The sequence below is a fragment of the Sceloporus undulatus genome, chromosome 3, assembly GCF_019175285.1.
Source record: "Sceloporus undulatus isolate JIND9_A2432 ecotype Alabama chromosome 3, SceUnd_v1.1, whole genome shotgun sequence".
Lineage (NCBI taxonomy): Eukaryota > Metazoa > Chordata > Lepidosauria > Squamata > Phrynosomatidae > Sceloporus > Sceloporus undulatus.
In genome coordinates this window covers 145,918,600-145,932,508 of record NC_056524.1, presented here as the reverse complement: position 1 = coordinate 145,932,508, position 13,909 = coordinate 145,918,600, and the positions used below count along the sequence as shown (strand labels likewise).

Genomic DNA, 13,909 nt, shown 5'->3' with positions numbered 1-13,909 from the left:
TTGCAAGGTCCTAGAACAGGGGTAGGCAACCTGCAACCCGCGGGCCGGATGCGGCCCGGCGAGGCCTTGGGACCGGCCCCAGCCCGGTCCTGTCGCCGATTGCCGTCGGGGCCTCTGGCCTCTCGCGCACAGGGGCAAGGGGGGCAATTGTCTATAGACGCCTCAGAAACATGCATTTTATTAACATTTTTTTAAAAAATCAGCAAATTTTTTTGCGTGTCCTCCACTTTTTTTTTAAAAAGTGTCCACCATTTGAAAATGTTGTCCTACATTTGTCCTGGTTTATTTATTTATTTAATTTTTAAAAAAATTATTTAATTATTCATTTTTTGGCTTCGGCCCCCCAGTTGTCTGAGGGGCAGCAACCTGGCCCCCGGCTCAAAAAGGTTGCCTACCCTGTCCTAGAACTTCTTAAATTTTTCAGTATCTAAATAGGTAATAATGTAACCTATATCCAATTCCAATTAGGCTAAACCCCAAGGAACTTGGCAAACCGACATTTAAATTCTATTGATTCAGTGGGTGCACCTTAGTTCAGATTAACAACTGCATGTTTAGTTGGCAAAAGTAAAGTTGCAACCAGGCAAATTTAAAGCCAACTTCTTCAGTTGCTAAGGGATCTTGCAGCATCTTTGAGATTAATATGCAGTAGCATAAGCTTTTGTAGACTTGGTCTCCTTCCTCAGATGCATGGAGTGATGTGTTGCCTAGGAAGGACCTTTGTAATAAGATGATGATGATGATGATAATAATAATAATAATAGGCTTAGAAATGTAAAACTTGTGGATATGGTGATGAGGTGACAAGTTCAGTTTTAACTATAGTTGTTGAGGGACAAGGGCAGTTGGAAAGATATTGCCTAAGGTTAGGGTGGATGGATTACCTTATGAATGGTGGAGGGAGTTCTGAAATGTGGTGTGTGCAGGCTGGGAACCAGAATGGAGATATAATAAACTGGCTAAGAGTGTGATGCTGGGGTGTTAGCTAGTATTACATTATGTGCAGTGTGCCAGGAAGCCATTACCTCTGTTCAACCCATTGTTGATGGACTGGAGTTTGTGGAGGTATCATAATTAGCTGATTCTCTTTGCAATCTTCCCACCCTGGCCTTGGGTAACATATTTCTTCTTCCTGCCTTTGTCCTTCAACGACCATAATTGAAAGCGAACCTGTGATACCCATAAGATTTTCAATTCTCTGGCTATTCATATAGTCTGATTATAAAGGTTCTTCCTGCACACCAATTTATTCAACGCATCTGAGGAAATCTACCAAATTATGAAAGCTTTTGCACTTTTAGTGTAAAATGTGCTGTAAGATACTTTGCATACTGATATTCCAAACTAACACAGCTACTGTATATCTGAATTCTTCTCCAATTGCTGTAATTTAGATTTTGTGTGTTTTTGCAGCAGGGGTACAGTGATTTACCATTTCTACTGATTACTTAGGAGGTAATCATCAGCAAAAGAGAACTACTTTTAGCTGTTTACAGCATAGCATGTAGGGATTCAGACTTGTCATAGATGTGGATAAGGCGATTTGCTTCTCTCCAGCCAGACAACAAGGCCCCATGAGTTGTTGAATAGAATGTGCGATGTGTGGCCTCTCCTGCAAAAAGAACCTCAGGTAGCTGCAACAAGAAAGAGCAACATTAGCTTAGTCCTGGGTGGATGGACAATTAAGTTACCCCATGGGAGAAGGAGGAGGAAAAATATACATTTTCTGTCTTGGGAACTTTGATGAAACCAGCCAGTGCTCAGCTGATATACAGCTGCAGAGTGTGCACAGCAACTTCTGGAAATTCACAAATCATAAGACATTCACAAATTTACAAGACAAGCTCCAATGCAGCCAAGAACACAAAATAATTACCTTGGAATTACAGGCTTCCTCAGGAAGGGGTTGAGAAAGTATATCAATGTCATCTCCACAGCTGTCAACACTCACGTAACTATATGACCCTTTGGTATAAGGTTCACTGTGCCATTTAGATCTCAGAATACTCCGTGGAGTAAGATGTGGATTTCCTGATCCAAACACATAGAGAATAGGTGAGCATTTCTTCTGCTACTATCCCCAGGACAGAGGGAAATGTAGGGTAGTAATCACCAGATCTCTAAATGAAAGTACATTTGTGAAGCCTAAAATCTATCCCCTGGGAAAACTGCTAAGTCTGCTTCCACAAATGTTCTGATAGAAGTCTAGAGAATGATGACAATTTTTAAAAAGGCTCTGATAACTATTTTGAGGTTCCTTCTACAACCCAGGGAATTGTATCTGACTTGGCCTGACAGTTTTCTGAGTAAAAATAATCTAAGCTTGATTTTATGGGGTATCAATGGTGGTACATCATGCCCATGTAGAACAGGATTATTTAGCCTACTGGCCAGCTTTTTGCAATGGTGACAAATTCTCTTCTTTATGTCAAATTTAAATGTCTTTTCCTCTAGCCCAGCATACTTAGTAGAAAATAAATTCCTTGTTTTGAAGAAAAAAAGATACTGAATATTCTCTGAATATATTACTGTTGTGTGTCTTTGAGTACCTTCCGACTTATGGCAGTGCTAATGTGCACCTAACACAGGGTTTCATATGATTTCTACAGAGGGGGTTAGTTAGTCTTTGCCTTTCTCTGGCCTGTTACAGACTGCCAAAATAAAGCTGCTTCGGGTCTCTTTGGAGGTATGCTATTTAAATGATGCATGCATCCTAAGACTCCAGAAGCTGCATCAAAAGCTGCACTCCGGTGCTTAGGAATGGAGTGTGGCTTTGGTGCGACCTCCGGACTCTTAGGACCCATGCATCATTTAAATAGCATATCTCCAAAGAGACCCGAAGCAGCTTTATTTTGGCAGTCTGTAACAGGCCTCTGAGACTGATAGAATGTGACTTGCCCAAGATCACCTAGTGGGGTTCCATGGTCAAGAGGGGTTTCAAACCTTGTTCTCCAGAGCTGTAGTCAATAGTTCTAATTAGATGGCTCAAACCACTAGACCACACTAGTATACATACACCAGAACAATTACAGGTTTAAGAAAATTTGGGCCAGTGTTCTTACTCTTGCATACAACATTCACTCCTTTCAAGCCGACCAACCTATAAGAGACACCTACCTGTTGCTCTACGAAATACTTGTGTTAAGGTTGTGAAAATTTCAGTGTCTGTAAGAGTTTCCATGAATTCAGATTCTTTCCCAGCAATGAAGCCACAGAGGATATGTCCATACCTGCAAGGGGAAAGAACAACTGAATATTTCTTTGCAGGGCGCATGCCCCATTCATTTGAATGGGACGCGCCGCCCCTTGCACCCCGCGTGCTCTCCATGGCTTGAGTGTGTACACTCAAATCTGTGTATAGCACACCCGCATATAACACGGGTGCACTGTATTTAAGATACTGACAGATACATGCCAACTAGCTTCAGTATGTTCATTCATGACCTCAATTCTTACACATTGGACCCTTCCCATCCATGGTGCTACAGTTCCATCCCCATCCCTCAAGGAGGGCAGAAAGTACAGTACAGACAAGCACACCCCATTGAAAAATGGCAATGATGTCCACACTGACTTGTCAGCACATCAACGTGAACATGCTAACATTGAATAATATAGGATGTAGCAATCCATGGATTTCCAGCCCCCTGATAGGAAGGATCCAATATATATTCTAACAACTTTATTCTTAATTATTTTTAGCAATTTACAAAGGAGTACAGAATAAGGCCAAATGAGCTATAGGCCCGTTCCGCATGGGCGTAAAGTGTGTTCTGGGGACGTACTAGGGTTAGGGAAAGTGCGTGCCTTACGCACACACCTAACACTAGTACGTCCCCAGGACGTACAAAATGGTGGCGCCCTATACACATGGGAGCCGCCGTGATGTCATGACTGCACCGCCTCCAAACAGGGCGGCGCAGAAGTGACATAGTGGGGCTGCGCGAGGGCGCCTGGGGCGCCCTTTCCGCAGCCCCGGAAGGAGCTCCGAAACGGAGCTCCTTCCATGATTTGCGTCGCTGGTGCAGCCTCTACACGGCTCAGCCAGTGACGCAAATGAGAAAGGGTCCAAGCGGCCCCTTTCTTTTTGTTCCCACCACCGTCGGGTGTCCTTGGGGCATGAAGCCCCAAGGACACCCCTTTCCTGGCCGCGGGGAAGCAGCCTTTTGCCGCTTCCCTGCGGCCTGAAAAGCAGCGGATCGGGGCTTCAGAGGCTGCCACTGTGGCAGCTGAGGCCCCGATCCGGCGGGGAAAGGGCCAGTCACAGGCCGCCCCAAACGGTCGGTCTGTAATGTGCCATAGTTTCCTGTGTAGTATTTAAAATATTAGTATTGCACTATTTTCCAGTAAAATGTTCCACTAAAATGCAATGTGATTTTAATGGTATAGATTTTGCCTAACAGTTCTGAATGTTAAGTGTTACTATTTTGTTAGATTTTTAACCTTACTCCACCATTTGTCACCTCTGACACAGTTCTTCTAAATTTGAAATAATGGTTCAGATGTAAATATCATGCAATGCTCCCTTTGTTCAGCTTAAATGTAAGGAATTTTTGTGGTATGTCTGACATTTCTCAGCAACGTTGTGTACTTAGGGGTTCTAGCCAGAAGAGTGCAAAAAGTGCCTCCTTTTTTGCCCAGGAAAGAGTGTGATAGCAGCTGTGCCATGGCTATATGGTGCTGCATCATACGGACACAGCGCTGGAGGAGTGTCATGACACTGCACGCCATGTGGAGCGGCGTACGGTGTTACGGCGCCCTGGGGTGCAAAGTCGGGGCTTGCACCATGAGGATACGGCGCCCCTACTCCACGCCCAGGCCGGCCTTAAGAAAGAGCCCCTTAGTCAACTAAAAAAATGCTGTTTAACCATGTCAGTATCTTTGAGGCTGTTTTGCATAGCACACCAAAGGTTAGTTTCATCAACATTTCCCACAAAATAAGTGGAAACCAATTCCTCCTTCACTTGGTTAAATACAAGGAAGTTTCTCTGTTACTTGCCCCAACCCTGAGAATCAGTTTTTGGACAGTATTTCATTGAAAACAAAATATCTACAACAATGATAAAATATATGCACACAAGCCATGTTCGGAATGTTAAGATAATTTATCTGCAGATAGTAGGACTCATATCATCTCAATCCTCTGAGTTCCTTATTTTAAGAAATGAAATACATACTAAAATTTAAGCTGGGCTTACAAAGGACAACAATTATGTTGACAAGTTGGCATTTGTGTACTTTGCTTTCCTGCTTGTTTACTTAGAGCAATAGCTCTGATGCTCCCACTGTCCTGGATCTATTACATCTAACAGCTCTTTTGCTAACACCAAGTGCTTTGTCCAGGAAAGTCAGCCATTTAACAGTTGAACTACGCAGGACAAAGAGCAACAAAAGAAAAATTGCACAAAGTCTGCTACAGTTGCAGAGCAATTTAAAACAAGCTGAACATGGTTGCATGATCCTTTGTTCAGCTATTGTTATCTTGTTTGTATACCTTTCTGGTGGATGGAGAACAATGAAACCAGCAATTTTTTGAAACCAGGCAACCTTTAAATCACTGGGTGGTTCAGCCAGAGGTGATTCATCCAGCCATACTACCTCAACAAATTCACAATCTGGCTTCCAGAAAGGCTGCTCAAATTCCAAAAATATTTTATTGTTTGTTCCAAATCCCAGCTTTCTTATTGCTGCCATCTTCTGGGATGGAAGTGGAGGACTGAAAAATGTATTTTGGTGTTCTTTGAGGAAACCTAGAGAAAAGGAAGGGACACAACACAGCACAGCAAATTATAAGACCACAATTTCAGCAAATGCCTTATGTACAAACACTTCAGTACACACTGTAAAATAGTATAATCCCTTAAGACTCAAAAAAGAAGAGGTCTAGAGTGGGATGGAATGATACTGTGTACTACAAATGCCCTAATTCAACATCTGCTGCTACTGTGTGTCTGTCTAAGGCTACAAGTAGCTGCTCGTCTCCTTCCCTTCACATCAGTGCCTTGAAAAGCCAAGTGGCAAGGGAGAGAGGATGAAAGGAAGGAATGGGGAGCATTAATGCTAAATTAATAATGCAGCCCAGAACACTGTCACTGAGTCTTTCTCATATTTAATAAATCTTGTAGATTACATGTCAGTGGGGTGGGTTTTACACTGAACTTTAAATTTTAAAGTATTTAGTTCCTTGAATAGGTCTGTCATGCTAAAACTCAGAGCAGATTCTAACAAGGAAGTTACCAACTCCTTGAAGTCCCAAGCCAACTTTCAATGACCAGGCAGGGGGAAAAAGCCATTTTTATGCAAGAAAACAAAGCATATACAGACCATTCACCTTGTCTTGAAGGTGGCATATGATTTCAGAGATACAGCAGGAAAAACTGCCACATTTTCAATCAGGTAAAGATGTGTTGAGACTGTGCACTGTGCTAATGAAAGATTACTATGTAGAAGAAGCAACAAGAGGACCAACTATTTTAGATCTGATACTACCCAACACTGATGAACTGGAGTTGTTACACAGAGGAAAGGAGAAGCCAAGTGTAGTCAGACATGCATTGCAGACCTGAAGAAAGCTGGTTTCAGTAAACTTAGGGAAATAATGGGTGTGTTCCTATGGCCAGGAATACAAAAAGAGAAAGGGGTTCATGAAGAATGGGAGTTTCTTAAAAGTGAGATATTGAAGGCACAATTTCAAACAGTTCTAATGAGGAGGAAAGATGAGAGGTGTCTAAAGAAACCAGGATGGATGCCTTAAAAACTTGCAACTGAACTAAGATTTAAAAGGGACATGGAAAAAGAAAAATTCAAACAAATACCCAGCTCATGTAAGAAGAAAGTCAGAAAAGCTAAAGTGATTGCTAGAGAAGTTAAAAACAATTAAAATGTGTGTTTGGTGATGTCCATTGTAAAAGGAAGAATGAGGAAATGCCTTGGTCTTCTCACAAAAGGAAAACAGTGCTCAAAGTGAGAAAAACGGAGTGGATGATGTAATAGGGGAAAGGCAGCACAGAATAGGTAAATAGATAGTACTTCTAAAAAAATTCACGTCTCCAAACCAAATGAACTACACTCAAGAACCACTGTAAATAATCTTGGCAAATTCCTGGAGAACAGGAGAGGTCTCAGCAGACTGAAAGGGCAAATGTTGTTTGCACCATAAAAATAAAGAGGAGGAGGGCCCAAATACTGTAATTATCATCCAGTCATCCTGATTTCAATACCAAGAAAGATTCTAGAGCAGATAATTAAACAGTCTATAAGCATTTAGAAGGGAATGGCATGATCACTAAAAGTCAGCATGGTTTCTCAAAACAAGTCATGCCCTATTAATCTGATGCCTTTCTTTGATGGAGTCACAAAATTGATAGATGAAGGAATGCTGTGGAAATAGCGTATCTTGATTTCAGTAAACCTTTGACAATTATATTCTTCCAAAAAAGCTAGTAAAATGTGGGCTAGAGAATGCAACTATCAGGCAAATTTGTAATTGGTTGACTGACTGAATCCAAATGATACTCAACAATGGCTCCTCCTCATTCTGGAGAGTAGTGGGCCCAGTGCTATTCAACAAAATTATCAGTGATTTGGATAATGGAATAAAGAGCATGCTTATCAAATATGCAAATGACACCAAATTAGGATGTGTAGCTGATAGAGAACAGCATCAGAATTCAAAATAACCTTAACAGATTAGAGAGCTGGGCCAAAACTAACAAAATGAATTTCAACAACGAGAACTGAAGGTACTACACTAGGGACCCTATTACATGGGGTTAAAAGAGTAGCTTACCTTTCCTGAATACAGTGCTAATTTGGGAGGCAATTGGTTCCTATTACACATAAATCTCTGCTGAATTGCTGCCCGAGTCCATCTGGATGCAGCCTGGGTTGTCTAAGCTGCTTATGCGGCCATTTTTAGAAGTTTTAGAAATTTTAGAAGTTGGAAGCTTCTAAAAGCTTTAGAAGTCGGTGATGAAAATGGCTGCAGAAGTGGCTTAGACAATCCAGGCTGCATCCAGGTCTGACACAGGTGGCGATTCGGCAGTGATTTATGTGTGATAGGAACTGGCTGCCTCCTGAATTAGCATGGATAGGGTCCTTAGGCAGAAAAAAAAATGAAATGCACAGGTAGTAGATGGATGATACCTAGCTTGATAACAGTACATGGAAAAGGAGACTAGGGCGGGATACACACCGCCATATAGTACGTATTGTACACGTACTAGGGTTAGGAAGGGGCGGTGCTTCCGCACCCCCCTAACCCTAGTACGTATACAATACGTACAAGATGGCGCCGTCCCTTCTACATGGCCGGCGCCATCTTTACGTACTGGACGCATAGCGTCCAGACGTGTCGCGGCGCTAATGACGTAGCGAATGCGCCCTTGGCGCTTCGCTACGTCATCCGTGCGCCGCAGAAAGAAGCTCCGAAATGGAGCTTCTTTTTTGCTCCACGCGGGAGCTGCGCGGTTTGGATGCTGCGGCTCCCTCGCGGAGCAAATGGCACCGGCGGGGGAATGCCGCAAAGCGGCGGTTTGTATCCCGCCTAGGAGTCTTAATAGACCACAAGCTAAATATGAGTCAAGACTGCAATGTAGCATCTAAAAAAGCCAGTATAATCCTAGGCTGCATCAATAGGACTGTAGTGTTTAGACTGAGGGAAGTAATACTATTACTTTGTTCCAACTTCATCTGGAATACTGTGTCCCATTCAGCGCACCACAATACAAGAGGCATATTGCCAAGCTGGAGTGTGTCCAGAGGAGGATGGCCAAAATCATGAAAGGTCTGGAAATCATGCCCTAAGAGGAGTGACTTAGGGAGCTGGGTATGTTTACTCTGGAGATAAAAAGGTTAAAAGGTGCAGTGAAAGCTATGTTTAAATATTTGAAGGGATGTCATATTGAGGATGGAGCAAGTTTGTTTTCTGCTGTTCCACAGAGCCATGAATTCAAACTACAGAAAAGGAGATTTCATCTAAACATTAGGAGGAACCTCCTGACAGTGAGAGCTGTTCAACAGTTGAATATGCTGCCTCAGAGTGTGTTTGAGTCTCTCTCTTTTGGAGGTTTTTAAACATCTGCTAGGAATGCATTGATTGTGTCTTCCTGGATGTCAGGGACTTGATGGCCCTTGTGATTTCTTCCCAAACTGATTTTTAGAGGTTTACAGGAATGTTATTCCCCCTTAAAAACAAGGTGCGTGATCCCTACTTAATTTTTAGTCAGTGCTGCTAGCCAGCTTGCTAACCCTGCCTGTGCAAACCAGTCACCACTCCATCTGTGGCATGTGTATGGGGCTATTCTCTTGTAATTGCACTCTGCCCTGCAGCCTCTTCCCCCATTTGCTATTATCAGTTCCCAAGAGGGGCTGCTGCTTCTTATACAAGGGAAGTGAGCACTGGATAAAGGGGGCAATTGGCACCATTAACATATGGTAGCAGCTTTGGGCTGCTGGGGGAAAAAAGTAAGGTGCATTTGGTTTGTCAGCACACACATGACTCCTCCCTACCACATCCCAAGCGGAGTCAAGCTTATGCTTTATGGTCGAATTTGCCTCCCCCTCCCCATGCAAGCCCCAGGCTCTATTTGGGCTTGATAGCTGGGGGAGGGAGGGAAGACAGAGAATTGTACAAATGGGGGATATTGGCTGAAGTAAGACTAGCAAAGACAAATCTGCTGTACTACAAAAGGGAAAAATGCTTGTCACACCAGCCAGTTAGGTCAGAAGAAAATAAAAAAGGTTGTAAGGTTTCACCTAGAGGCACTGTGATGATGACATGATCAGCTAAGAATTTCTCGCCATCTTCACATTCTACTTGAACTCCAAAGAAGCGGCCTGTGGACTCTTCCAAGTAGGAGCTTCCCCAGTGAACTGTCTTCACTGGTTTATTAAATAGCACAGTCCCTTTGGGCAAAGTTGACATTATGCAGTCTGTGAGTCCTTCATAACCACTAAAAAGGGGGAGACACACAATTAGGTAGACTGTTCTTGGATCTACAGCATGGATTCAGTCCCAAATCAGAAGATTCACTCTCAAATCATTAATCCAAGTTATCTTCTAGATGGAAAGGAGAAGGAGATAGGAAATGACAAGGAGAAACGCACTACACCAGAGGGCAAAGAAACATAAAATCCATATGAGCAATTATAAAGAACTTGCAGTGGGACAAATGGGATGCAGCACACCCAATGACAATAGTGAAATACATATGGCTAGTAAAATCTTCCAAATGGAAAAGAATACAGACCTATTGTTTCCTCAAACCCACTGCAAATATATCTAAAACCCAGGAGAAGGGGATCACAGAAACCATATGTGATAGGCAAGCTAATGATTATCAATAACATCTAAGATAGTTCACTCACTTGGGAAAGGTGCAGTCCAGTCCTGGCAGCATTACATACTCTCCAAAGGGCCCCAAGCCCACCAGGTCCATGCTATGAGTTCCACTCACACAGCACTCCCACTTGAAATACATGTTGAGGATCGCCAGCTTCAAGGACTTTGTCTTATCATCATCAGCCCATTCCTTCATCCTCTGAACTATTGTATCTTTTATGTATTCACCCACACTAGGTACAGGTACTTTGTCTGCATGCAGGAACTTGCGTGATTCTTCTAAGAGAGTAAAAAAAAGGAGACCCATGGAGTTCATTATGTCAGAGTTCAGCACGTGGCCCTGGCTGGAATAGCTTTCTGATGGCCCCACAGGATGTCCCCCTGCTTCCACTTGTTGGTTCTCCTGAGACATAGCATCCTCATCTAGTAATCCATGCTCTGAAGCAAGCTGGAACACAGGATTCTCCCTTGAAGGCCCATGGATCCAGTGGGCACCAATCTCAACTACCTTATCTCCTAGGAAAAAGGAAAGGAAGAAAAGCCATTTTTACCAGGGTTGCTTTTCAGCGTCTTCATATTGGGGAGCCTTAGCAGAATCACTCCTTTGAGCTTTTAATTCTAGGTGCCAAATGGATGCTCCCAACACCTAATTTGGACGGAAAAGAGCCACTGCTGTCTCATATTCTTGCTTCCTTGCCTCCCACCCAGAGTTGACCCATCCATTAGGCTGAATCAGGTGATCATAGTAGAATGCTTTCTTCTGGCTTGCTTGCCTTGCTTCTTGTCACTCTCTCTTCTCACTCATGTGCTGCTCAACTCTCATATCACTTTCTTCCTCAAGGTCCCATTCTTCTAGCAGCCCTTTGTAAAGCAGTGTTGATGGCACAAAGCAACTCATGATGCTTCAAAGGGCAGGCTGTGTCTTAGTCTCACTACCATGAGGTGGCAAACAGGGGGACAGAGTGACATGTGCTGGAGAGGCAAGGCTGGGTGGTGAGTGGGAAGCAGCGGGCATTGCAATAATGCCAGAGACACTGATTCTTTTCTTCCTATCTCAGGTAAGGGGACTGGCCAGGCTTTTCTTGGTCCCCCAGGACTTTACCTCATGTTGATAAGGACACTGCTTCCTTGACCTGCCTGCCTTCTGCACCCAAAGTAGTTGATACTGCTTTGCAGTGATGCAAGGTGAAGCACCAAGAGAGGAAGGAGAGAAAGTGGGAGACAGGTGAGATGCAAGGAAACAGGGGGGTCAATAGGGTGTGCAGGTCACACCAGATGACACCCTACCTAAGGTGACACCACTACTCCCCAAACAATGGCCTTTGAGCAGAACTGGGCTCTGGTATTGGCCTGCATCCCTTTAAAAGGCTGGACTGGGGCAAGGCTCAGTGGGGAGAAAAAGAGAGGCCTTGAGTTTTATTTTTGTTAAACTTTTAATTTTTATATTTAAAATTTATATTTTTAAAATTCTTTTAATTTTTTTCTTTAAAAACATCAAATCTTACCAAATTTCACTTTAACTTCATGAAACTATGTACATGTAAATACATATATTGTAATTTAAAGGTATCATTTTAATGTTATGTCGCAGCTACTGTCATTCCACATTCGCTGGGGTTAGGGGCACAGGACCCTCGTGAACGTGAAAAAACCGCAAATAACAAACATATGTTTTTACTGGAGAGAACACCTCTCTAGAAATCTCCAGGTTGTCCAGTACAACTCTGCAGTTTATCACACGAAGGAGACAGGGAGTTTATCCTGTGGATATCCCGGGAAAATTGTGTAATTATGTGAAACGATTTCATATGACATCGCACAAAACCCGCCATTAAAGTGGCCACAAAGAAGCATTAACATGGATCTTTTGCCTTTCGGCATTTCAGTAACAATGCATTTCCGATATCCCTTTATTTGTGCAATTGTATGTGATAATCATTTGTGCAATTACTTGCAATTTTTGCTTTATTTGCAGGATGCTTTAAATGTGCTTTAATCTCTCTTTAATGCTGAAATTAGCCCCAGTGTGATAAACTCCTCTGTGGCCAATGTCTGCCAGACACTGAGCACAGAACTGCGCTGGAGGAGCCACAAATGCCCAGCGGAGTGTCCTCTCTAGGGATCTCTGGTTTCTTCAGTGCAGCTTCTGCTTAAAGTTGACCACAGAGTTGTGCCGGAGGACCTAGATATTCCTAGAGAGAACATATTGACAGTAGCATCTGTGAATAATCAAACCTGCAAAAGTCAAAGCAGCAAATGTGAGGGACATGATATTCAGTGATATGTGAGAATTAACATGAATAGGGGAAGCATTCCTAAGGGTTGCGCATGGGGTGGTTCTGGGAGGAGGCCAATGGGGAGCCTGGCCCCTGCTGCAAGCAAAGGAGGGAATGGCGGAGGAGGAGGAGGCGGGAAGGAAGGGGCCTCCAGAAGAGGGAAGCCCCGGGAGGCAGCTCTGAAAGGAGGCTGACAACGAGAATGTCGGAAGCGAGGAGTTGTTATTCCCAAGTCATTAGAGAAATGGAGGGCTGCATCCGCGCTGCAGCAATCACCCGCTTTGACACCGCAGTCTGTAACTGCCACGGCTCAGTGCTGTGGAACTCTGGGAACTGTCGTTTGTTGAGCCCGGGCAGTTAAAGCGGCCTCAAACCGGGCCACTCCCACAGGGCCAAGCGACTTCCCGGGGGCGCCTCTGGGAGCTCCCCTCCGGCCTTACGCAGCTTCCCGGAGCGGATGCGGCCTCCCGCTCGGCCGGAGGCTTCCAGCAGGAGCACGTCGGAGAAGGGCCGGCGCCGCCGCCGCCGCAGGGAGCCCGAGAGGAGGCGCTGGGCCGCCCCGAGCCCCGCCACGCCGGCGCCCACGATCAGGACGCGAGGAGGAGGAGGCCCCGAGGAGGCCTCCATGGTCGCGCCTCGCCCACAGGCCTCAGCCTCAGCCGCGTCCCTCCCCTTCTCTTCTCTCCCGGAAAGAAGGAAGGAAGCGTTAGCGCTGCCCTGGTTCCGTGCTACGGAATTCTGGGAACTGTAGTTTTGTAGGGAATTGAACCTTCTCTCTCAGAGAGAGCTCTGGTGGTGGCCACAAACTACAATTCCCAGCTTCCCTAGCACTAAGTTAAAGCGGAGTCAAACTACATTAATTTTGCAGTGTGGCAGCAGCCCAAGTCAGAACGGAGGGGGAAGGTCCGGATTTATACGGACGATACACCGCAGCACGATAGAAACACCCCCATGGACAAAAGGACAAACAGTGGCTGCATCCACACTGGAGAAACAACCCGCTTTAACTCTTTGTCTGCCTCTTTCCTATGGAATTCTGGGAGTTGAAGTTTGTTGTGGGGCTCAGAGCAGCCCAGAATTCCATAGCAAAGAGCCAGACAAAGTGAGTTGTTTCTCCAGTGTGGATGCTGCCACTGGCACTCTTCCCACCTCCTTCCCCATCAGAGGGAAAACTGGGTTTAAATAAAGTATCATAGTATCATAGAGTTGGAAGGGACCCCAAGGGCCATCCCTCTTCTTTTTCCCTCTTCTTTTTCTCCTCCTCCTCTTTTTCTTCCCCTCTTCTGCTTTC

General features: G+C 44.4%; 1 protein-coding gene across 3 annotated transcripts; it reads right to left on the bottom strand.

The window, feature by feature from the left end:
* Window positions 1-322: 322 nt before the first annotated feature.
* Window positions 323-13,319, bottom strand: PAOX (polyamine oxidase). Of its 3 annotated transcripts, none has more exons than XM_042458215.1 (7): window positions 13,059-13,319; window positions 10,369-10,858; window positions 9,757-9,953; window positions 5,495-5,750; window positions 3,118-3,230; window positions 1,877-2,031; window positions 323-1,634 (listed from the first exon to the last, which is right to left on the bottom strand). In XM_042458215.1, exons 1-7 carry the CDS (start codon window positions 13,243-13,245, stop codon window positions 1,491-1,493), a joined length of 1,542 nt encoding a protein of 513 aa, XP_042314149.1. In that variant the 5' UTR covers window positions 13,246-13,319; the 3' UTR covers window positions 323-1,490. The 3 variants fall into 3 exon arrangements, with proteins under 3 accessions (XP_042314149.1, XP_042314150.1, XP_042314151.1); XM_042458216.1 differs by having other exon boundaries at window positions 324-1,634; window positions 11,445-13,205; XM_042458217.1 differs by having other exon boundaries at window positions 324-1,634; window positions 12,895-13,205.
* Between the last annotated feature and the right edge of the window lie 590 nt (window positions 13,320-13,909).